The 25,229-nt window shown below is 33.5% G+C and overlaps 7 protein-coding genes across 9 annotated transcripts in view; 6 read left to right on the top strand and 1 right to left on the bottom strand.

The window, feature by feature from the left end:
* Nucleotides 1–324: 324 nt before the first annotated feature.
* LOC120348047 (delta(24)-sterol reductase-like) lies at nucleotides 325–9,018 on the top strand. The gene is made up of 12 exons (XM_078118066.1): nucleotides 325–616; nucleotides 1,498–1,674; nucleotides 2,052–2,147; nucleotides 2,593–2,676; nucleotides 3,288–3,431; nucleotides 3,907–4,086; nucleotides 4,649–4,833; nucleotides 5,555–5,678; nucleotides 5,963–6,097; nucleotides 6,479–6,593; nucleotides 7,251–7,407; nucleotides 8,295–9,018. The coding sequence occupies exons 1-12, from the start codon at nucleotides 599–601 to the stop codon at nucleotides 8,500–8,502; spliced, it is 1,623 nt and encodes a 540-aa protein (XP_077974192.1). The 5' UTR covers nucleotides 325–598; the 3' UTR covers nucleotides 8,503–9,018.
* A 609-nt stretch (nucleotides 9,019–9,627) lies between these two features.
* Nucleotides 9,628–11,760, bottom strand: LOC120347283 (small ribosomal subunit protein RACK1-like). The gene is made up of 2 exons (XM_039417188.2): nucleotides 11,634–11,760; nucleotides 9,628–10,712 (listed from the first exon to the last, which is right to left on the bottom strand). Exon 2 carries the CDS (start codon nucleotides 10,691–10,693, stop codon nucleotides 9,734–9,736), a length of 960 nt encoding a protein of 319 aa, XP_039273122.1. The 5' UTR covers nucleotides 10,694–10,712; nucleotides 11,634–11,760; the 3' UTR covers nucleotides 9,628–9,733.
* An 868-nt stretch (nucleotides 11,761–12,628) lies between these two features.
* LOC120347024 (actin-like protein 6B) lies at nucleotides 12,629–16,293 on the top strand. Of its 3 annotated transcripts, none has more exons than XM_039416831.2 (2): nucleotides 12,629–12,968; nucleotides 14,773–16,293. In XM_039416831.2, exon 2 carries the CDS (start codon nucleotides 14,983–14,985, stop codon nucleotides 16,243–16,245), a length of 1,263 nt encoding a protein of 420 aa, XP_039272765.1. In that variant the 5' UTR covers nucleotides 12,629–12,968; nucleotides 14,773–14,982; the 3' UTR covers nucleotides 16,246–16,293. The 3 variants fall into 3 exon arrangements, with proteins under 3 accessions (XP_039272765.1, XP_077973697.1, XP_039272764.1); XM_078117571.1 differs by having other exon boundaries at nucleotides 14,544–16,293; XM_039416830.2 differs by having other exon boundaries at nucleotides 13,966–16,293.
* Nucleotides 16,294–16,446: 153 nt separating this feature from the next.
* LOC120347027 (cytochrome c oxidase assembly protein COX18, mitochondrial-like) lies at nucleotides 16,447–18,645 on the top strand. The gene has a single exon (XM_039416836.2). It carries the CDS (start codon nucleotides 17,455–17,457, stop codon nucleotides 18,511–18,513), a length of 1,059 nt encoding a protein of 352 aa, XP_039272770.2. The 5' UTR covers nucleotides 16,447–17,454; the 3' UTR covers nucleotides 18,514–18,645.
* Nucleotides 18,646–18,681: 36 nt separating this feature from the next.
* On the top strand, nucleotides 18,682–20,474 carry LOC120347022 (DNA-directed primase/polymerase protein-like). Its single transcript, XM_039416828.2, has one exon. It carries the CDS (start codon nucleotides 18,693–18,695, stop codon nucleotides 20,181–20,183), a length of 1,491 nt encoding a protein of 496 aa, XP_039272762.2. The 5' UTR covers nucleotides 18,682–18,692; the 3' UTR covers nucleotides 20,184–20,474.
* A 74-nt stretch (nucleotides 20,475–20,548) lies between these two features.
* Nucleotides 20,549–22,314, top strand: LOC120347025 (DNA-directed primase/polymerase protein-like). Its single transcript, XM_039416833.2, has one exon. It carries the CDS (start codon nucleotides 20,549–20,551, stop codon nucleotides 21,809–21,811), a length of 1,263 nt encoding a protein of 420 aa, XP_039272767.2. The 3' UTR covers nucleotides 21,812–22,314.
* LOC120347019 (nucleoporin NUP188-like) overlaps nucleotides 22,280–25,229 on the top strand; it is a 29,044-nt gene continuing 26,094 nt past the window's right edge. The window contains exons 1-6 of the mRNA XM_039416825.2: nucleotides 22,280–22,405; nucleotides 23,077–23,205; nucleotides 23,287–23,371; nucleotides 23,609–23,760; nucleotides 24,220–24,286; nucleotides 25,042–25,170. Of these exons, the coding sequence (XP_039272759.2) occupies nucleotides 22,377–22,405; nucleotides 23,077–23,205; nucleotides 23,287–23,371; nucleotides 23,609–23,760; nucleotides 24,220–24,286; nucleotides 25,042–25,170 (591 nt within the window). The 5' untranslated portion in view covers nucleotides 22,280–22,376. The remainder of the gene's footprint in view (nucleotides 22,406–23,076; nucleotides 23,206–23,286; nucleotides 23,372–23,608; nucleotides 23,761–24,219; nucleotides 24,287–25,041; nucleotides 25,171–25,229) is intronic.

The raw sequence follows: 25,229 nt of genomic DNA, 5'->3' as shown, positions 1-25,229 counted from the left end.
TACTTGTCCACTTTAGTCATTTGTGAAGAAACCGTTAGGCAAAAAGTGCGCACGGCGATGACTACCGTACCTTATTTACGCACTTTCTCATCATACGGTGGTGCACACGGCGCAAGGTGTCGGCATTGCAAGTGTACCGAAATCGACATTGTTCAATAGATTACAATTCTTGCAAAGTCAGTACGATATTGATGTACCCTTAAACACACCAGTCAGAGATTTAAAGGCTACAATATATCTTTTATTTATATTGCATTTATTTATTATTTACATATTGAATAATCCACATTGTGGATCCATTTAAAAAAAAAAAAAAAAAAAATACAATATACCGGTACTATATAGGTGAATCACAGCTAGCTTCAATGTGGTTGAAATTGTGGGAACTACAGGCTGGACGATTCAACACTTACAGACTTACCTTACTTACTTACAATTTGTAGACTTGCGAGCTGTCTACATTTAGCAAGATCGATGGTTGAAGAGTATTTGACTATGTGACATTCACTTGTTCACGCGTCTGGTACAAATTTGAGATTGGATATCTGTTTTAGCCACCGACTAACATACCGGTTTTAGCAGATCCTTTGTTTACATTATGGATTTTACAACAAAGGTATTTATTTAAATCGATCACTTATATTTTTGTCATTGATAAAACGAAACAACATAATACTAAATGCTGAAATGGCTGACAAACAAAATGCAGTGTTGCTTATGTTAAATTAGAGCAGACATGGGCAAACTATGGCCTGTGGGCCAAATCCGGCCAGTTGGGTAATTCAATCTGATCCAACTGATCCGTCACCACAAAGCTAAAACCAAATTTTGCCCGTCAGTCTAGATGTGCAAAACTTTTCGCCCCCGGTCCAAAAACCCTGCCCACCCCAGCATTAAAGGCTTCTTTTAATTTGTGCTAATGTTGGAGCATACCGGTACCAATGAAGCTATGTTTGTCAGACTGTCTATATCAGGGGTTGGCAACCTACGACCCGCAGGCCGCAGTAATATAATCCGGCCTGCGACGCTTCACTGAATTATAGTAACAAAGCAGCTGTTTTGACGATTATATTTTTTACGTAACCGAATTTATTGCGAGACGCGTGTAAACTAAATTATATTATAATCTAACAAGTATAAAATTCACAATTACTCGTTTAATTAGCCTATAATTTAATTATAATTAGACAAATGGCAACAAAAGCAGAAAAGGTGATGCTAAGTGCAAACGATTCAATGGTGCAGAAAATATTCAAATGGAATTTTTTGAGATGCAACGCAATGTATCACTGCTTGATTTTAATTATAAAAAGTATCATCTGTTCGGTTTTCAACTTTCTAAAAATATGTGCAGCCCGACAATGACTTGCAACCTTTAATTTTGGCCCACGTGCGACAAAAGGTTGCCGACCCCTGGTCTATATTATAGCATAAATGTGTAATTTACAGAAATATTTTTTCAAATTATTAGTCTTGGTCTAATTCTAATGTTCATAGGTGAAGAAGTGGATAATATCATGGTTAGAAGAACACAGGGGTCTCGTCATTGTATTGTTTTGTCTTCCTGCCAGTTTTCTCTTCGATTCAATTTTCAAATTACAGAGATTGGTTCATCAAAAGTTATTTTATGCTCCAGAGAATCACGATACCAGAGTCAAATCTATCCAGAAAAAGGTATTATATCATGTTGCTCATTATCACAAGCGAAATTTCTGTAATTCATTATTTTGTAAATCAGGAATTCAATTTCATTCCGTTGCTTCACATACTTTTTAATGGGAGAACAAAAGTAGCAGGAGCATAAGCCCAAATAGGCCTATGACAAGATTTAATTCATCTGTCTGTCTGTATATCAGTATCAAAGTTGACATTGTATTTCAATGATGACAATGAACCCAATTGACGCAATAGTGTAATATTTCAATATACTCACAGCAAAATCACTGTTAGTTACTGATTTTTGTCTTATAAGAACATCACAAAAAATTTTAATTGATAAGATTTGTCACTTTCAAAATTGTTCTTCTATTTTTTTTTTGTATGATGCTTAGGTAAGGCATTGGAATGAACTACCTGTGGCTAATAGACCTCGAATGTGTACAGCAAGACCGAATTGGCTGAGTCTTTCTACAACATTTTTCAGAAAAGTAGGCAATATGGTTGAATTAATTTATCCTTTAGTCACTTTTTGTAAATTTGAAGTCCAATATACCGGTATTGGTTATCAAGCTTTTTCAATATCCCATCTTTTCAGTTACCAGTTATTTGTAAACTTGTTAACCTATTTGTAAAAGCAATCAGGACGAATGAAGGCATAATTTTCTGTAATTATGCCATGATTTGTCTGTGTTTAATAAGCCTACTGGAATTAAGCACTGGTGTAAAGAGTCAAAATTACCGTAGGTGTACTTAAGGACTATTAGGCACCTTCTTAAACACATTCACCAAAATATACAGCTACGACCTTTTTTCTCCGGATAGTTCTTATTTGCTCTTTTTGTAATTTTCACCACCTGAATTTTATTGGTAATTTTGATTGAATTATAATATTCACCCTATATTCTTCTAGTTCTAATAATAATATTTTGACAGAATGAATGTTATCAAGTATCAATTCCGCTCTATGATATTCTTGACTTGGATAAAGAAAGAATGATAGTTCGTGTGGAACCAATGGTATTGTTTTATAATAATATTTTTAGGTGTAAGCTATATATATTATATATATATATATATATAGCATTGTGGTGGTAAAAATTTGACTGCTAATTCACTGATCGTTTTTGTTATAATAAAATTTTTCCAAATGTTTTTTTTTGTATCAGGCTGAAATAGCTTATGACCCAAGAAACTTGTGTGAGCACTATAATATTTTTAAATCACATTCACTGTATATGACTGGAATTATTGAGTTGTCATTACACTCACTAGTAGTGAGTCACTACCATTTGTATTCTGCTTTTCCATTAACTAATTATTGAAATATTAGCAAAAGTCACTGCAGTTTATCAGAATCATACAGTCATGCCTTTTTCACATAACATTTGTGTTTTTGTCATTCAATCCAAATCTGTTTTTACTCCATACCCTTAATGCCCAACACAAATAAATGTCAGAATGCAGATAGAGTAGAGCCAATAAAATAGACTTTAAACGTTATACAACTATATATTCATTGCAATGTGAATATGTTTCAGCTTTTTAGTAACCAAACCTAACCAATAAAACTGCTGAAAACAATTAAATCTTCCGAAATTCAGTTATTCAACTATATTTTCCACTAATAGGTTTCTGTTGGAGAAATAACCGAATATTTAATTCCACTTGGGTATACGCTGGCTGTGACATTGGAAATATCAGATGCAACTTGTGGTGGATTGGCCATGGCTGTTGGAATGACAACTTATTCACATCGCGTTGGATTGTATCAGGTAAATAATAAATATACAAAATATAAAACTTCCCAATCGAAACACTTGTAAAATTCTATCAAATATGTCTTAGTAATTTTATAGAGTTTTTATTAAACATATTTTACGCATTGATTACATTTTTTTTATGCAACGTTCTTAGAATCACCCTTGAAACTACCATAGAATATTACCAACCTACTCCTTAATCAGTACAGGTTGGAATTGGATTAAATAACCAGTTTGATGTTTCAAATACATGGGCCTATGTGGATGGAGGAGAATTGTGAAATTAAATTCCGATTCTTTCAAAAATACTAGCTTTTAGGTATCAGACACTGCTTGTATACCAATTACAGGTATGAAAATATCTCATAGAAACATTAATGACTACATTTACTGCTAGTTTGAAGATAGATAGTATAATCATTCTTGTATTCAATCACTAACTATAGCTCAGAATGATTGACCAACATTAAAATTTTATACTCCACAGGAGGCAATTGAATCATTTGACATAGTTTTAGCAGACGGATCACTTGTTCGGGCCACTCGAGATGACCATTCTGATCTCTTTCAATGTCTACCATGGTCACATGGTACTTTAGGATTTCTTGTGGCATTGGAATTAAGGATTGTTCCAGTAAAACCTTACGTTCATATGAAATATATATCAGTAAGATGAGTTTGCTTGCTAGTTTCTCTGATATTTCATGAATGGTGCTATGTTATTGTTTGATTAGCTTTTTCATATATAAAATATGAAGGCACTTATATACACATTAGCGATACATACATAGCGGGCAGCAGGTCATTGGGTCGATATGGTGCATTTCAACAATAAACCTGTTTTTTTTGTTCGACATATGACATGCAGAATTCGCCAGATAACAACTGCAATAGATTTAATGTTCTCAGTAAAAATGAATACATGTGCCCTTCTTGGCATTATATTGATTCGGTCTAATTTCTCATAAGACCAATTCAAGACAAAGTAGAAACTCTCACCAAGACACCCCGACTAGATTCGAACTGAAAATTATTTATCCTGTAAAATGCATTGATGACATGATATTATGATGTCGAAATTGTAGGCAATAACTTTGTATCTATAATACAAGATCCTGACTATGTCGCTGTATACATACAATCATATTATTCAGTAATTTGGATCTAAATTATACAGAATAATAACGTCTGCTTGATTGCTTTAATTCATACTCATCCATTTTATTTAGGTTAAAGGTCAAAAAGAATACTGTGATAAGATGAGGGAATTTTCAGGTGCTCATGATAAAGATGCAAAACTACCTGATTATCTTGAAGCAACTGTTTTTTCAAAGAATCAAGCTGTTATAATGGTTGGGAATTTTGCAGAATGTGATTCACCAGAGAAACGAAGAAAAATAAATCATGTATCTAGGTTAGATATGGGTCATATTATATTTCTTGAGTTTTCTGTGCAGTGGCCGCTTGAACTGAGCCTTATTCAGAGTGGAGGTGAGGAAAATGCTTCATCAATATATGCAGATGAAATTGATCATGTATCACTCTGTGTCCGGCAATTTTGCAGTAGGAAATTTTGCCGCATAGGGTTAGGATATGTATGCTCTTAAATAATGAATCTTTTTTAATAAAAAGGTAATTCAGAAACCTAACTGTTTTTGTCACAAATACTTGTTTTACAGCAAAATGCTCTTGCGGCGATTTTTCCTATGCAGAAAGATTTCCAACGTCGAATTTTCCTAGAAACGTATCACTCTTAGATTACAGCTGTGGTTCCCAAACTGTGAGCCGGTTAATGCAGAGTGCATCACGAAATACAGTACTTTATTTTGATCACAGAGTTATTAACTTTGTCTCTATACTCTAATCACCGGCATACATAGTTTTAGTATTTACAATTTATTTCCAGACTACTTTTAATCAAATTTGATTATCACGACTGACGATAAGCATTATGATAGTTTATATGCAAAAAAACTAGCTCATATTATAAAACTTTTTTTTCATAATTTAATGTAAACTAAATGAATTTTGATCTGTACTACAGAAAATTAAATGCATTGCGATTTTATGAGTAATCAAAGGATTTAGCTGTTCACCTACTTTCTTCCGTATGAGAATACACTTTTATTCAATAGATGGTACAAACCATGGTTTTATAAACATGTTGAAACATTTTTGAACAAAACACACAATGAATGCAATGAAGAATATATTCCACTGAGAGAATATCTCCTTCGACATAACAGAGCTATATTTTGGGTGAGCAATCCATATTTACCTATTTGTATGAAGGACCATTCATTGTATATTGTCCTTATTAAGAGCTTTAGACTGATGTTTATTATTATTTTTTTAAAGATGAATAGATGTTATACACACAGCAAAATCAGAAAAAAGCTACATTTTCATGCATGAAATATGATATACATTATACTTTGATATTAAACCGCACAATTTTGAGTAATCTATAATTCTGACAAACTATTAGCCTACTATTAATTCTAGTTTTGAGTAACGAAATCTCTGTTATTTCTTTGCTTTAGGTTTTAGAGTCAATGATACCATTTGGTAACAATCCCATCTTTCGATTATTTCTTGGATGGTTGTGTCCACCGAAGCCAGCTTTTCTCAAGTTTACGACAACGCCTGGAATTAGAGCAATGACATTTGTTAAACAGGTATATTTTACTATCGTATCATATTACTATTTCCATAAATTCATATTTTTGTATTTATTGAGTTTCTGGCAGTTGCAGCCATTATCTGGCATTGCAGCCATCTTATATGCTAAATTACTCATATTTAAGTTCTCATAGGCCTAGAGCAGCTTGTATATTTTTTATAAGTTTAGGGGAAAACATATGTTCATTTTATTTAGAGTGTGAAATTTTCGTTCACTTTATGATAGCTTACTCTCTGAACAAAGCTCTGCATAAGTAGCCTATTAGGTATTAAGCTACTTTAGGTTGTCTCAGGGTTGGAAATTTAACCAACAGACTATGTAAGTAACCCATATTTACTTTTTGTCCCCTTTGATGATTAGGATTGTGTCTGTGCAGGTGTTTCAAGATATTGTTTTACCAATGACTGTTTTAGAAGAATCTATAAATAAAGCAGAAGAGTTATTTGATACTTATCCAGTGTTGATATATCCATGTAGAATATACAATCATGGTAAGAAATTTGCATGGTTTGAAAAGTTATTTATTATGGTAATATGAATTTTGCCAACAATATCACAGTATTCATTCTTGAGCGCCACTGACTCCGTTGAGCGTTTGTGACCTTGTGCGAGCACCTACTATGGGGAGTTCAGATGATCACTATCCAGTCTCCCCTCTTCCATAATCTGTACTGCACGAAAGAGCATATTTTGTGTGAAATTTGTTTTTAGTTGGGTAATAATTTAATACTGTGAGGTCAATAGTGGATATTATATGTACTATTATGAAAAATATTAAATAATATTATGAATAATAATTTAAACCCCAACCCTACTTTATTATATTTATCAGAGTACAGCGTTGACTCTATGGGTCATTGAAATTAAGTAATCTTTTATGTTATTTATTTCATTCATCTTATAGAGATCATCCCTAAATTACTCAATACCTAAAATGCAGCTTTCTGTATGATTGTATATAAAAATTTCAGAAATCTAAGATGTTTTGCACAAAAGTTATGTACATCATCCAGTATTTATGTATATATTCATTTCTTCAAACAAATACAACGTACATAATTCAGAAAATTCTTTTGTTTATACGTCCAATAGTCATTTTAAGTGCAGGTGTATAACCAGAAGTCCTTTTTTCATTTTTCCTATCACAGGAAAGCACAATGGACAGCTGAGGCCACCCAGACCTGAACAAATGTGTCCTGGTACTGACTATGGAATGTTTTATGATCTGGGTGTATATGGAACTCCTGGTAAAGTAAAAAGAAAAGAAGGTTATGATGCGGTATATGCAATGAGAAGTATGGAAAGGTAGCATTATCTCTTGATTTAATATTATATTTATGTACTTTCCATGTAGGCATGGTGTTATATTGTGCACAGGTTCAAATCCAATTCGGGATGTTTGTGCTGATGGATTGCTGTAATCCATCGTTTTCCAACCTAGGGGGAAATTTGATGTTTTTGTGGTGGAAATACAGAAATATTACTTAGTATTTGTAATATTGTTTAGTTATTTAGTATTTTTGTAATACCTATTTATGGAAACCCTAAAAACAAATAAAACATTCCAGTAGCTGGAGCGTGGAGAGCATTTAATACTAGTCAAGGACCTTGTTAAGAATTGATGAAATATTGGAAATAGAGTTTTTGTGAATAAAGACCCAAATTAGGCAAAGGAAGAAATGTATCAAAAAAAGTTGGGAACCCATGCTATCATCTTGCTATTTAGCTAACTCGGTCCTCTTGAAGGAATGACTTACTTTAATTCTTATTTTCAATGCATATTGAATATATGTAACTATTTCTTACTCAACCCAAACAAAATCATTGTCTTTTTTTCACCCGGTATTGAATCTTCTATCCTTAAGAGGGGTTTTAATTTGCGTGATATCGGATTTATTCTATTGAAATTGATTCATTATCAGTTATTGTTAGATGTAGTATAGTTTAATATAGAGCAAAACAATATGTTGTTAGAATCTAATAAAATTTGATGAACAGTTGGGATGATGGAGGGAAATAGATATATTATGAGGGCAGAGTTGCCTTCGTTGCCAAATATTCGGTTTAGTGGTGAGGGCAGCTAAACATAGCATAATTAATATCTGGACAATTTTCCCGCATATATGTGTCGCAATAGTCATACTTCACTATTAAAAATCGAAAATGTTTCAAAACTATTCATTTCATCACAGATTCATCATTGACTCGGGAGGATATTCATTTCTTTATGCTGACATATTTATGAAGCTTGACGAGTTTGAGGAAATGTTTGATTTAACTTTGTACAGAAATTGCAGAAAGAAATATGGGACTGAAAATGCATTTCCCAATCTATATGATAAAGTGAAACCTGAAGTCGATGTGTTCAGTATTGGTAAACAATATGCTGAGAACAATTGATGATAAGTTCTACTTTATAATGTAAATAAATGGTGATGGGATTCAAATTTTTTATCAGCCGGTTCCATCACAAAAGTCATATTTTTCAGCTGGTTCTGCTTCAAAAAGTCATTGACAATAACCAATAATGCCAACCGGTTCGCTGATCTCATAAAATACGCTTCTATAGAACCGGCTGAATCCCACCACTGCAAATAAATAATATAAACAAGCTGCGAATTGTTCAGACATAAAATTTGCTTGTTTATTTATTCAGGAAATATATAGCTTTTAAACAAAAACAGCAAACTGTAGGATTTGAAATTTAGAACAGAAACTGTACTATACGTCGCTAGGAGGCTATTATTTATTTTTGTTTCAATATTAAAAATTGCGCTTCTTGGGACGATTACATGTTTGATGCTATCTGGTGGTCAGCAAAGTCGTGAAGACTTCAGGTTTCTACAGATTGCATGCGCACATACTCTGGTCTTCAAGCATGAATAAATTCTATATTAAAATTAATTTTTTGTGATTGTTCTCTTCCCTATTTATGTATATGATGGCAGCGTTGAAGCTGGTTACATGTTTCCGAATGCTGTGATTGAATATGATAGTATTGTAGCATGTTTAGGCACAGAAGTGGAAAGATGCATGCTGTGTGACCTAGCAGAAGCAAAAATTTAAATAGTGTACCTTTGATATGTAATTTCGTACCTATGACTAACTTACTGTACACGCATTGCAGGTTAAAAGTACCTAGTTTAAAGTGTATCATCACAGACCCTGGTTGAATAAAACAAGTCCGATAAGTTCTGCTTAGTTAATATGCTGGCTATTTTAGCTAGTAGAGGTTTTCAGTAGCGGAATCCTTCCTAATACGAAATATATAGCACACCGAACGGTATCTTCTACAGAATATTGAGTTCCGTTGACTGCCAAGGGCTTACGCGTATGAGAATCTCTGGACGCATGTGGTATAAAAATCTGATGTATATGAGCCAAATACTAGCAGTATCACAACTGGGTTACAAGCATTACATGCTACGCTAAACACTGTACTCAAATCTCCTCTTGCAACTACTTCGTCTCATTGCTCAACTCCCCTGTTACCCGATGGCACAGTTGAATGAATACACTGCTAAGTATTGGTTGGAATATTTAATTTTTGTATGGAACACATTCTTATACATTATTCCCATTCATTTTGTCGAATGAGTATTCCAATAATTCATGCAGAATCATGATCCTTCTAACTAATATGTGCTGGTACAGATACTTGCCAAACTCTTATCAAGTTATCGGCATAACCAGCAAAAAGGGTTTGACCATCGGAGGACCAAGCGAGTGAAAGACATTCTGGTGGATCAGCTTTGCTGTTTGGCATGTTGATAAGCTCTGGTTTCAGCTCGTCAACGATAACCTTTCCTTCCAAATCCCAGATTTTGACGCAAGGTCCACATGCTGCAGCAAGCCAATATCGGTTTGGTGAGAAAGCCATTGCATGAATTTCACCATCGCCATTTAGAGTATAAAGATGTTTTCCTTCGTTGAGATCCCAGAGCATAGCTTGTCCATCTTTTCCACCAGAAGCACAGAGAGATCCATCAGGTGAAACGGTAACGCCATTGCAGAATGCAGTGTGGCCATAATGGTTGGTCTTCAGTTTGCAATTAGTTAAATTCCAAACTTTAACCATCTTATCCCATCCACATGACACGATAACGGGGTTGCCTGAATTTGGTGAGAATCTGACGCAGGAGACCCAATCAGAATGTCCATCATCCATTATGGTGTATTTGCACACACCAAGTGTATTCCACAACTTAATTGTGCGATCCCGAGAGGCAGATACAATTTGCCTGTTATCAGTGGAAAATGCAACAGATAGGACATCTTTAGTATGTCCACAAAAGCGACGAGTGCTAACTCCCAAAGTGAGATCCCACAATCTTAACTCGCCGTCCCAAGATCCAGAAAGAGCGAATTGGCCATCTGATGAGATAACGATATCAGAAACAAAGTGGGAATGACCAGTCATTCTTCTCTGTGGTACACCATATCTTCCCTCCTCTCTTGTTAATTTCCATAATATAATACTTCTATCCCGAGATGATGATAAAACCATGTCTGGATAAGCCGGAGTAGTTGCGATTTGAGTCACCCATCCATTGTGACCCTTAAGGGTACCACGTAATGTCATCTGCTCCATGACTGCTTAGTGTATGCACCTGAAAAATAAAGAATTAAAGTGAGTTACTGTGATTCACTGTGTGTTGTGTATATTTCGCTTTCATAATATAAACTTAAACAAGTACTATGTCAAATTACAACTAGCCTGTGAGCCAAAGCAATAACTGCCTCAATGAAAGATATTTATGTTTAATCAGACTTGGTTCTGTGGTTGGGCTTAACTGTTTTTATATATACATAACAGTTTTCCACAATACCAAAATTTCACACATAAACAAAATACTTTAAATTATTTAAAGCTCAAAATCATTTAATTTGACCATATATCAGAGCGTGGCGGGGGGATTATCCTGCTAAGCGTTAGGAATACGCTCGCCACTGCACCTCTGCGTAGGTTCGCATGTCCGAATCCCATACAAGGATAGTTATGTTCGAGAAAATTGCTAGACTCCTCACCGCCGTAGAATGGTTCACGTAACCGCTGGTTGATTACGGCTTTCTCAACCATCAAGTCCATGCTTCTAAAGAACTAACTAATCCCATATTCAACATGGAATGATAACCGGACGAGAGGCCGTGGTTCACCATATGGTTAAGCTGTCTTATCGACTTTTCTCTCCCCCGGGATAAATATGTAAATCCTTTTCTAATAACACGAAACATTCATTATCCAGAGTTCAAAAAGTAAGTATTTTGCCCACTAGCAGACTGGAGATCAACCAGATATACTGAATAACTTAAGCCTTAGATTTCTCAATGTTAAAATCTGTGGCACCTGAAATTTATCTTGCAATATGGGTCAAAGTCTGCCCAAACGGAACATTTTTCAGCATCATAACAAAAACTTACTGAACCTTCAATAATTCTTTTCAACAAAAGTGCTAATTACATATAAATACAAATGGCTAATTTCAAAAAGAAACCAATAAAAACAATATTGCAAATAAAACACGACCTACCTAGACGAGACCGTGAAGTAAAAAGGCTGAAATGGCTTGGCAGTTGTCAGATTGTACCAAGAAAACTACTATAGTTGTGTAGAGATGATTTCATATACTACATGTAATTGTTTGAATATATTAGAATTTATAGTAATATGATAAATAAAATAATATTCAACAAAAGATTTTATTTTAAACGGATAAAATTTGGCGACAAAACTTTGTATGTCGGAAACTCATAATGCATATATCTGGCAACTACTATCTTCTGTCGGATAGCATGGCCACATGTGCTGAGAGTTGCGTATATTAGAGAGGATTTTATATTTATCCACAAGAAGAGTGAAAGCAGTCTCACGAAATACCATCTATGAAGATAAAAATAGCGTCAATGAAGAGGGTATTATTGATACCTACCCAGAAACCCATTTTTTATTTACCTTTTCCCCTTTACAAAAACATATTTGGGTATTTGCAATTGTTTTTGCTTATTCGCCAAATGAAATTCATCATCTATTTCTTTTTCCTGTGTTTTATTCATTTTACCTCAGAACACGCGAACATTTGTCCGACATGGCACTTCCAATATAAGCATTGATTCGTCGTTTCACGAGTTTCCTCTATTATCGAAAATGTTCAAAAACATGTCTCTATATATCTTGCTTATTTTCAAAAAACTTGCAACAAGTTTTAAATTTAATGAAAAACAAGTAATTCATCATTATGTGAATGACATACTTTTTTTAATCAGCAGCTCTCATAAGAGCCGGATATTTAAATTTCATTTCGTGGCGCAAATATAGCCTATCTCATCTTTCAGTTGCCAACTTCTCATCGTACGCATAACAAATGGCAATATAAATAAAAATTACTTTATATTAGTTGAATATTACAATTGCAAATTAATTTAAAAAGTTACAAAAACTGTATTACAATAAATATTCTATTGTGTTTTATCGGTAATGTTTGTGAAGCATTTTTTATCGCTAATTAATCATTTTTGAATCTGGCATGTGACAATTTAGTGGCGGGAGCTGCTTATGCCTATTTTATGCGATGTTACATGTTGTTCGGCTTTGGGATATGATATCCAAAGCGTGATGATATCTAACGTGTTCATGTTTATCCCGGGGGAAAGGGAAGCCGATAAGATGACTGGACGACTTAATCATTGCCAAATGCCGAGCTTTAAATCAAAATGGATAGTTGGTGAATACAATATTGAACACCAGAGTTTTTAAGGAAGCTTCTAAAAGTCCGGAGTTCATGAGAATTGATATAATGTTTGAGATTTAACGTCCAATGACAGCACATCAATATGAGATGGCACAATGAGACAATAACGGCTGAACGGTAAGTTATATCTGAAAAAGAAATTTCAATGCCATGAATTTCAAGTTTTATTATTTTCTATAATCTTTCTGTAAATCCTTTTAGTAGTCTAAATGTATTTCTGTATTTGATTGCTTGAAAATATTTATAGAAATTTTAGCTGGTTATGTGAAAAAATTTAATTTTTTAATAATCACGGAATTAGCAACAATCTATCTTTAAAAATTTTCGCAGTAAAAAGGGATTAAAAAGAAACTCAGACACTTGTCAGCTTGTGTATTATAACTGTAATTATATTATGAAGAACCCGAATTCCAGAATTCAATGATGCAATGAGAGTTTTGAAAATGTGTATTTATTAGGGGTCTAGTATAGTTTAGTACCACAAGTACTTCCGGTGGGCGTAGCATAACGAATTTTGCATATTTTATTCCTAACCACCACCTGACTATGCCATCCAAAAATTACGTCACTACGACGTCACCATCACGTCATAGAGATTGCCAAAGTAGAATTACGATCGCTCGAAATGACATCTGCGCTGCCGATAACGAACTTGCTGAAGTCGGCGATCTCTCTCCTATAGTGATCGTTGTGACGAGAAAACGAGAGAAATTGCTTGCTCGATTTCGGGTGATTGTCTGCGTTTTGGACAAGCATCCGCATACTTCGGTGGGCCTTATTACGCCACTGTGACGTCGAAATGACGTAATTTTTCGGTGACGTAGTCAGGTGGGGTTAGGATTGACATATGCAAAAATTGTTAAGCCAGGTCAACTAGAAGTACATGTGGTACTAAACTATACCAGACCCTTTATTAGGGCTCCCCAAAATCGAATATTTTGCTGAGTCGAATCAAATATTTTTATTGAATTGAATCTCGAATTAATCGAATATTATTGTGCAATCCCAAATATGTCCATATTGTACAGTAAAAACTCCCCCTTCGATATTGTGATAACATGTCGTGCAGTTACATCTAAAATACTGCTGATATTTTGCAAAACTATGTTTCCAGAGTTATAAAAGAAGATCTCATACCTACATGAACTGGTCAAAAAATTCAGAGGTCTCCCAAGTTTGGATTTTGAAAACTGTTTATGTTGAGTGTTGGAAATTGCACAGACTTTCAATACCTTTACTCAATTCTAATGGATTTAGTTTTATTAGGGCATGCAAAGCCTGTAGGTGCTATTTTAATCCTATTATCACTGTATCATTAGTCTTAACTATTAAGGGTTTTTGTGTAATTTTCACCAAAATGATAAACAACCATTCATATAGATAAAACTGTTGCCCAAGAAATTCAAATTTACATTTAAGGAGGTCACGAATTCGGAGCTAGTTTATGACATTATTATTCGTTGACCATATTGTTACTGTACAACAGCCATCAAAATGCAAGAGTGCAATTATTTTTTATTGTATTAGACGGATAATGCAAAGTATTGCCATCATAAGAGATTACACAACCCGTTGAAAGAAGGTATTGCTATCATAAGAACCCCACACACACTACGTGTTTCAGCTCTGAGTTACTCGTATCATGTTCCCATGATTACTAATTAAACAGCTTCAAATCGATTTTATTTATAGAACCAGCGTTTTCTGTCCATACCAAATTGCCTTTTTCACCCTGCGTACTCTCTTGAAAGCTTCATTTTGGATGTTTAGTGATAACAAGTTTTGCAATTAAACAGAAGAAAAGAGTTTATTTTTAACAATTGTGTTTTGGAGTATTCACATATATTTCGCATATCCGTAACTTTAGTGGTTTAGCATTCATTTTTTTTACCAATTCAAATATTTTCATTTGTGGCATTAGGTCAAGATACCTTCAGTCATGGATTCATGAATTTCAGTTTATGGAAGGTAAAGGAAATTTTCAAAATCCGATATAGCTGAATACATTGTTGTATTTTCTCCCTATAGAAATCTCTTCTCTTATCTCTTTTTAAACTCATAATCATATTATCATTTGTTTCATTGAATATTTTAATTTTTAAGTAAGTTAATAGTTCAATAAATAGAAACCATGAGTGGGGGTATATATGGTGGAGATGAAGTCGGTGCATTGGTCATTGATATTGGATCACATTCTGTCCGTGCTGGGTATGCAGGAGAAGATTGTCCCAAATCAGTGTTTCCTACTCATGTTGGATCCCAAGCAATAGAAGAAATGGAAGTTGAAGGAGAAGAATCCAAGCCAACAAAGAAGTTGCATTTTGGTACAAGTGCTTTGTTGACTCCAAGGAAAGATACTGAAATTGTCACACCCGTTCTCGATGGAATGATAGAAGATTGGGATTTATTTGAATCTATGTTGGACTATACTTACAAACGTGGCTTGCATAGCGAATCTAACTTACATCCTGTGTTATTTTCCGAACCAGCTTGGAATGCAAGAAACAAGCGAGAAAAACTAACGGAAGTAATGTTTGAGAAATATAATGTACCTGCCTTTTTTCTTTGCAAATCCCCTGTTTTGTCAGCATTTGCTAATGGGCGATCAACTGGGGTTGTTTTGGATAGCGGTTCTACCCACACAACTGCTGTACCAGTACACGATGGATATGTTCTCAAACAAGGAATCGTAAAATCTCCGCTCGGTGGCGATTTCATCCTTATGCAATGTAGAGAAGTAATGAAAAATTTAAACATTGATGTAATCCCTGCATACATGATCGCTTCAAAAAAAGAAGCCAAAGAAGGAGGTCAACCAGATTGGGAAAAGAAAAAAGATCTTCCAGAAGTTACAGAATCATGGAAGAAGTACATGATGAATTACACTCTTGAGGACTTTGCTGCATCAGTTTTACAACTCCTAGACACACCTTACATTGAGCAAGATGCTATGGGAATGCCTCAATGTCACTATGGCTTCCCAAATGGATATCATCAAGACTTTGGCCATGAGCGTATGAAAGCTGCAGAAGCTCTTTTTGATCCATCACTTATCCAAGGAAATTCTATGCTTGGCGTTCCTCACGTTGTATCATCTTCAGTAGGATTATGTGATGTCGATATTCGACTTGGACTTTACAGTAGTGTAATTGTAACTGGTGGTAATACTTTAGTTCAAGGTTTTACTGACAGGCTCACAGCTGAGTTGTCAAACAAAACACCACCAAGTGCCAAATTAAAAATTATTGCTCCTACAAATTCTATTGAACGTAAGTTTTCACCTTGGATCGGTGGATCTATTTTAGCTTCTTTAGGAACATTTCAGCAAATGTGGATTTCAAAACAAGAATACGAAGAAGCTGGAAAATCTAGTGTAGAGAGAAAATGCCCTTGATGTATGGAATTGAATGAAAAATAAAATTGTTGTGATAAATTGATAAAAGTGTACAAGCTTAATAAATTGGAAAGTATCAGCCGATTTATATACTTTTATCCATTCTTACATCTCAGAAACAAATTTTGAAATTGTTACAGCTCTAATACTTGTCAAACATTTTGTGCTAACTAGATAAACTGAGTGGGTGAATACTTTGAACTACATCTAATGTTCTGTTTTAGAATCATGCAATGCAATGAAATCTTGTCAATTTTCCTTTTTCACTGATGTTTGTGTTTGTGGACCAAATAAGAAACAGGAAATATTGTGGTGGGCATGACAACAAGACTGTGGACTACTTACTACTGCATAATATAAACACAATTCAATTTATGCCACAGATTTTAGTGCTGCAGATCATATCTATAACTTTCTTACAAATTCTATTACAAAAGTATTTCTTCTGGCTATTTTGAATCAAATCAATTATTATTAAAGCACATTGACTTACGTTTTTAAAGCCTAAACATGCACTTGGCCTATGACTGCAGTGAATATAAACTTATGAGTCAAATTTTGCTGAAAGTCCTGTATTTTCAATAGACATTCATCATGAGGTATATCATTGAGTTAATAATTGGTAGTTCGTTTTTTCATCATACTGGAAATACATGTATGTACAGAATGTAAATGTGAATTCAAAATGTCTTTTCATTTGAAGGGGTTAAAGAGGTGTTATGAAAATAAGATCCAATCATTGCAAAATTGATATGCCATATAATTGTGGATGCATAAAGATAGCTTATAAATAAAAGCAGTGCAGCTAAATATTTTTCTTTCAGAACTGCTCTTTCATTACGGTAAACCCATGATTAAACATTTCTGTTGCCAAATTAAGACAATTATTTTGTTGGGATTCATAGTTTTTGTTCTTGAGTTATTGATTGATTTTTGAATTTATGGAATGGCATTTAATTAACTTTTGACTGAATTTCTGCAACATTGATTTCCTGAGTACAGAATACAGATATTACCGTTGTAATGGGTTAAGGTAATTGTGTTGGTTGCTATAAGTCTTGGAAACTTTCGAAGCTGAACTAGAATACAAGTAAGATAATTGGGCATTTAGGAAAAGTTTATTTCACACTGCCTTTAAATATGTATTTTGTATTTTTTTTTTCAGGAATTAGTGTAATGTTTTGAGTATAGTAATTTAGTAATAATAGAATGAAGCATTTGTTAATTAATGTTGCAGTTAAAAGAATCGCTTCAAACCCACACCATGTAATTCATTACAGACGGTTTTGGCAATCAAATAGATCTGGATACCACACAACTCAATTTGTCTCATCTTCACAATCAAACCCACCAGAGACATTGGATTATGCTGCTGATTATGGGAAGTATTATGAACCCACTACATGGGAATCTATCTATAGTTCCTTTGTTGACAGTGGTTTAGTCAAGATGGCGGAATCATACTTGACTACAGTACATGACTTAACTGGTCTTCCTTGGTGGGTCTCTATTGTTATTTGTACTCTGTCATTGAGACTGACAATCACAGCCCCTTTGTTTATATGGCAAATGCAGAAAAATTTGAAACATAAACTACTGGCTCCAGTTTTGCAACAAATTATAAAACAATTGAATGAAGAGGCGGTTGAAGCTGGTAAAGAACATAGATGGGACAAAAAAACTCGAGACATGCATGTTTTTAACAGCTTCCATAAAAGGAAAAAGGAATTGTATCAGAAGCATAAAGTTCCTGGTACTTTGAGAAGAAATTTAGTACCTTGGGTACAACTTCCAATATGGTTTGCTATGACTGCTTCACTCAGAAATATGACTCTATCTTTACCATTTACTACAAGTGTATCAGCTACACAAGTACAAACATATACTGAATTAAGTCAAGAAGGCGTTTTATGGTTCAATAACTTATGTCTTGCGGATCCATATTTTGTCTTGCCTGTTTTAATGGCATTTGCCAACCTTGCGACTATTGAAATACATAGGGGTGATGGTAAAACACCTTTAGAAGGTATATCCAAGTATTTGATAAATTTTTTGCGGGGCATTTCTGTGGTTATGATACCAGTAGCCATCTACATGCCATCAGGTGTGGTGTTTTATTGGTTTATTTCCAGTGGTTTTGGTGTCACACAAGCTTTGGTAATGCAATCCCCCAAATTTAAAAAATTGATGCGTATGCCAATGCCAGTAAATTATTCAAAAACGCCATATCAAGATATCTTGTCACGGTTCAAGTTTGTTAAGAGATAGCATATGTGAGATAGGAATCCTGTTATTTATTTTCTTCATGAAAATTGAAGGTAATGTTCCATGAAGTTGGTTGTATTTGAGAAACGGTAATTTAAAAACACGGAAAATATTTTTTGAATTAATTTCAGAAAATTCAATGGTTAAATTTATTTCGTTTTTGTAAACTAATTGTTATTAAGATGGCGTGCGAGAAAAAGTTTTTGAGATTTCAAAGAAGAGTTGAACGTTTGGCTGAAAAATACACAGAGAACCCCATTCACAAGTTTTATGCGCCGAGGTTGTCTGACTTGCCATGTCCTCCACCCACATGGTCGAAATATTTTCGATTGAAGGAGGCTTTTCGTCATGCTCACGCTAAGTCTGAAGAATTGAGGGTTTTTGCAGTTGAACCAAAATCTGACAATGTATCATCAGGAAAAAGAGAATTCATTGTGTCAAGTTACGAAGAATTCTGGTTCTATTATTCAAGAATGAAAAACAGCGACAAACATTTTTATGAAGTAATTGAAGAAAATGCCGCATGCCATCTGTACTTTGATTTGGAATATCATAAAAATTTTAATCAATCTATAAATGGTGGAGATTTAGTTGACGAAGTCATCAATTCTGTTTGCCAACAGTTATTTGAAGATTTCAAAATAAAGTGTGATAGAAAACATGTTCTTGAACTTGATTCATCGAATGATGTTAAATTTAGTCGTCATCTTATTTTTCACATTCCGAATGCAGTTTTTAGAAACAACTATGAAGTTGGGGGTTTTGTCCAAAACATATGCAATAACAGTGGAAATAAATTTACAGTACTAACATCAAACGGTGAAGCTGTGTCATTTATTGATCAAAGCGTATATACAAGAAATAGAAATTTCCGTTTGTTTCAGTCTACAAAAAAGGGTAAATCTACTGCCCTAAAGAAATCAGAAACTTGTAATTTCGATTTGTCTTTTGGAAACGTAAGAGCTGCTTGTTGTAGGCACCATGCTCAAGAAAAGGAAAATATTCCTCCAGTGAAACGATACAAATCGACAGAAAAGGACATCAATGAACTTGTGTTCTATGCTTCCCTAGTGTCGAACGTAAAATTCCATTCAAATATTAAAATTCTTTCAGTAGACATGCCTCCAAGAATAAAAAAAGAAAATGAATTAAACACGATACTTTCTAGCGATAATGTTCCTCATACTGATAGCTTTGAATCTCCATTTCCTTCGTTGAAAGATTTCATAAATTCTATTGTAAATTCAAATGATACAAAAGGCTGTGTTAACAAGTGGACCTTCTTTCCTTGTAGTAATACTATAATATACAATATTTCTGGAAATCGATTTTGTAATAATATTAATCGGCAACACAAAAGCAATCATATTTATTATGTTGCTGATCTAAATTCTAAAGTTTGTTACCAGAAATGCCTTGATCCTGTTTGTAGATCACAAGGATACCAATCTTCTCCGATACCTTTTCCTAAAGAAGTTTCAAACAATATTGTTGATATTGGTCTTGATGTAACTGATGAAGAATTGCTAGATTATGTTAACTTACTTGAAAAAGATACTAGTGATAATAATAAGAGTGAAAATTATTGTAAAATTTCAGAAAGTGAAAATGAGGATGATTGGGGAAATGTTACCGATGATGATTTATTGAACGCAATAGAGAACAAAACATAATCTGCTCAAGTCACGTTCTTTCTTGTACTATACTAATGTTTATAACTTTTTTAGAAGGCCAACTAATTTTTAAAATCTGTTTCACATATTTCCTACATGCAATGCTTTGGGCCTTAACTGTATTTCTAACTTACCTCAACTTATCCCTGGCTGAGAGGAAGTGCTTTATAATTCTGAAATTGGCTATAACCAACTCTTTTAATGTTCAAGTGTTTTGGGTGCATTATAAAAGTGTTTGTTTGTTCTATTTCTTCTTTTAAACATTTTTAGTTTTTCCATTTATGCTATAGATTGAATGTAATTGTGATAATGCTTATATGGATTCATTTTATTGAGATTTAAACTGATTTATTTGTGTGATCCTTATGGAAAAACCTTGGAATATTCACCACAAACAAGATGATGCTTTTACCGAAGCTGGAGACGATCCAAACATTCATATATTTGCAGTCGAACCTGTTATTTCACTTCAAAACAATCGCTCAGGAAGAAAATTCATTGCTTGCACTTACGAAAAATTCTGGTGGGAATATCAGAAAATGATGAAAAATAATTGGCCTCGACATTTTTATGAAGTAATACGTGAAAACAAACCGTGCCATCTTTATTTTGACCTCGAGTTTTTAAAAGAAAGTAATACTGAAGTTGATGCTAATAAAATTGTTGATGATCTGATCTGTTTTTCTTGCAACAAATTGGAGTCTGATTTTGGAATTGTATGTTCAGAATGGAATGTATTACGATTAGATTCGAGTACAAGTGAAAAATTTAGTCAACATTTGATCTTCAGAATACCAGGTATTGCATTCCGATCTAATTTTGAAGTCGGCGATTTTGTTGAAGAATTGTGTGAAAATCCTGAATTTCGACACAGACTAACGATACATTCAGGAGGGCAAGATAAACTCATTGTGGACAAAGCGGTCTATACAAAAAATCGTCACTTCCGATTGTTTCAGTCTTGCAAAAAAGGGAAAGAAGCTTTGTTACTGAGATCAGATCATTGTAAATTTGAATTCGACACTCTCCATGTTCCACTATCACAAGAAATGGCTCAGTCGAACAAAATTTTTGGGCCTGAATTATCTCAATGTGGCAACAATAAATCCATATTCTATGCTTCACTTATATGCAATGTTGATGATACAGATATTTATCTTATACCTTTTGAAATCAAAAAACGAACTCCTAATGTTCCAATCTCCAGTGGGCGTGTTCCATCTTTTACACATGATAGTTTTTACTCCGATTTTGATTGTCTAGAACTCAATGATTATGTTAAATCACTTATTCAAACGAACGATACTCCTGGTCATATTGGTAGTATAGAATACGATGCAGAGGAAAACACAGTAAAATATAGCATTAGGGGGAATCGATATTGTCGGAATATCGGTAGGCAACACAAAAGTAACAATGTTTATTATCTGGCATATCTTGATCAAAGAGTTATCATTCAGCGTTGTTATGACAGACAATCCTGTAGGGATTTCTTTTCTCTTCCCATAAGAATTCCAAAGAATGTTGTAAGATGTTTAGAGGAAGGAATGTATATCACCGATGTTCCAAACGAAGATCTTCTTGACCATATTGAAAACGAGATAAAACAGGAGAATAATGACTCTTGATACAGTGAAAAAAACTCTTAAAGACATTTATTCTGTGCTGATGATCATAAAATTTTATAGTACATAATGCTTGATACAAATCATTTAATACTTTTACTGTGATAGGAAGGTTACAACACTAATTTATGTGATCAACTAAGCCAAGGTTTTCAAAAATAAAGAGAGAATTTTATGCAGAAAGCAAAGTATGTATGGTATTGACAGCAAAGGAATGATGCTTTTCGTATTGATAAATGGTATTTGCATCATACCAAATTGAAAGTTGCTTTGAGAAGCGCTTCATGGATGAAGTTGAATTTTTGGATACTGTCCCTTTATAATTAGTCCTTTGAGTAAATGGAGTACCGTAACTTCAGATATTTTTTGTTGCGCTGAAATAATTGGCTGCTCCCTCTAAACTTTTTGCTGCTACAATTTTGCCTCGTGTGTTTGCAATATTTTTCATGTTTTTACTTTTCCACAATTTTCTGCAAATAGTCCATTTATATTTATTTTCAATTTAGTCTTCTCTAGTATTTATAAGACTGATATATATTGAACCCTGCTTGGTTCAATCTGCTAAATCATGAAAGAAGATGACAGGACATATTCCATGTAAGCACTCTGCCTTTTAATTTTTAGCATATTCACTATAATTTTGTTAATTACTAAATCCTTTACTTATGTTATTTCATATTTAATTTCAAATGCCAAGTTCTGCTAAAAACTAAAGGTTGTGATCCTACTGTATGTATACTCAACAAAAAGAATGTAGTATTTCAAAACTTAAACATTTCGAGAGAATACAATCAAATTATGTCATTTTCTTAGACCAGTGGTTCTCAAACTTTTTAAGCCGCGCCCCTTTTTTAAAATTCGTCAAGTCTCGCGCCCCACCTCCAAAATAACTACAGTAGCTAACAATAAGCAAATTACAAATACCAGATAGTAAGCCAAAAGTATGATTTATTCAAAAACACATTGAAAATACATAGATTGAACATAAATGTCCAAAATAAAAAATGTACACATCCACAATAAGATCGGCAGGATCATTATTTTTAATTAGCTTCACGCTCCCTCATAAAATTGTCTATGCCCCCCCCCCCCCCCCCCCCCACCCTTCATGAACCACTGTCCTAGACTCTTTGTTTAACCTGAATATCATGTACAGTTCTATGTATTGTAACTGCTTACACTGTTGATAATGTTACAAATACATGTCTCAAGTTGAGAATATATGATATTTTTCTAACTAATAGTAGCCTACTTTATTTGTTTCTCAGGCCATTTCAGGAATTATGGAGAATCACAGTTGGTAGATCGTGCATAAAAGATGCAGATCTTGTTGGAAATGAACTGAACAAGAATATTCAATGTCTTGAAAACTGTTTGAAGTACTATAAGACAAACGGGTTTGTTGATGCAATTTCTTTTAGTATATTTTAAGTTAAAATTTGAGGATGTGTATAATAATTATATTCATATTTATACAGCGAAGAATCAAAGAAAAAATTGAAGAATAACAAAAGCATCTCATCCAACCTGCAGACATTTTGTTTGAAGCTAGCAGAGTTTCTGGTATCATTTTTGTAATGTACTTTTTTTTTTGTTCTTATTCAAAGAAAGCATAAAAATGTTAAATACATGTAGAAAAAGATCAGAATATTTTGTTGCGTTCGGCGTCGTCTACCCTATTTCTTTCTTTCCTGAAAGAGTTTAAATCTTCACATCAAGTCTGATTTAGAAAGTATACAATTCTTAAAATATTTTCATTCTTGTTTGATATTATTTTATTCTGAATATCCAAACTTTTAGAACCTTGATTCTGTTCAAACGCTGAATTTGATATCTCAATATTCATTTTGTGATTTTCACGGATCAAAAGAAAAATTCAACGAACTTTTAGAAGATGACAGAAGTCATTTTGCATTGATCGGAAAAATAACCGAATATTTCTTTAGTGAAAGGTAAAATCTTTTGAACAAATTTGTGTCTAAGAAAACTACATTTTCCAATCCATTTTTTGTATGAATGTCAGAACTATAATATGTTTGAAATTGAATATTGATCACAAGATAAGATTTCCTATTTATTCCGAACATCATAGAAATCCTTCAGCAGTGCAGCATATATGGAGACCCTAATACAACTGGCATTTTCGGTGATAATCTGAACCTATCATAGGTTATTATGAACTGCGTTGCATAGAAGTTGCGCAATGCTTTTTCATCCATCTTTCACAGAATTTTAATATAAATGCGCTCTATTTATTCTTAATTAAGATTCGATGCCAAGTTAAGAATACTAGAAAAGTGGTCTATTGGGATGTGGATTTTTTTATTGTTTGTTATTAAATTAGAGATCGAATTTTTTCCTATCAAATAAAAAGTCTTTTCTTTTGATTCTAAATATTTTATTATGTTCAGGTTACATTTACTGCGAATCATAAAGCATGTACTCAGCTATTTTGAAGATAAATCTCATGATTTTCAGGTATAGAATTTTACCATTGTAATCTCAAGTATAGGTTTTGCAATTCCTAATCATCAATGTATATTTTGGGTTTTGAGATGTTCAGAGATGATATAATGAATGTCTGCCAAGATATAAACTATTATTTGCTTTGTCAGGATGGAAATATGGGAATATTTGTGATTTGAAAATTTATTTTCCAAGTCCAACGTTCATCATTCACCACATAATTCATTTGAACAAGAAACCTATTCTAAACTGCTTTATTACTCTCTTCAAATTTCCAACTGCCGCTGTGAATATTGAATAGATAGGCTACTTACATGTATGGAACGATTACAATTAGGTTAATAGAAGCTCTTCGTAAAATTTAGCTTGCCCCACTGTCCTGGTCTGCCTAACTTCCTGTGATACCAATGATCCAAATTCAACGCAGCTGCCAAACCAGTCTGAATTGAAAATGAATTGAAAATCTTGCAATATTATAGCATTAAACATTGAAATTGGTTGCCTCAAATTTACTAACACTCCTGAGTTAACTAGATAATGAAGTTTGGGTTTATCCAAGATATCTAGCTTTATGTGTTATATTATAAATGGACATTATGAAAACTATGATGCAGCAAGCTTTTTAATTCTGGTTGGAAAATTTATCCTACTGCCGACTAATATAATGTGTATAATTCTGACTCGAGAATTTAAAATGAAATAATATAAGTTTTAAAACTCTTCTACAACTACATACATAACTTGCTTGAATTATTTTTCTTTTACAGCAAGAATATGCAGAAATTGTCAACAATTTAAAATCAGATCTCAGTAAAAATATTTTTTCTCAATATAAAGAACAATTTTCATCTGATCCTCCTTCATCTAAATCAAGGGGTTCTAGTTTCACACATCAGGTAAATGATTCTTCCTTATTATTCAACTATATAAAGCACAAGAGAGACTCATTTTTGTA

The sequence above is a fragment of the Styela clava genome, chromosome 11 (assembly GCF_964204865.1).
Source record: "Styela clava chromosome 11, kaStyClav1.hap1.2, whole genome shotgun sequence".
Lineage (NCBI taxonomy): Eukaryota > Metazoa > Chordata > Ascidiacea > Stolidobranchia > Styelidae > Styela > Styela clava.
This window is presented reverse-complemented; position numbering and strand designations above follow the sequence as displayed.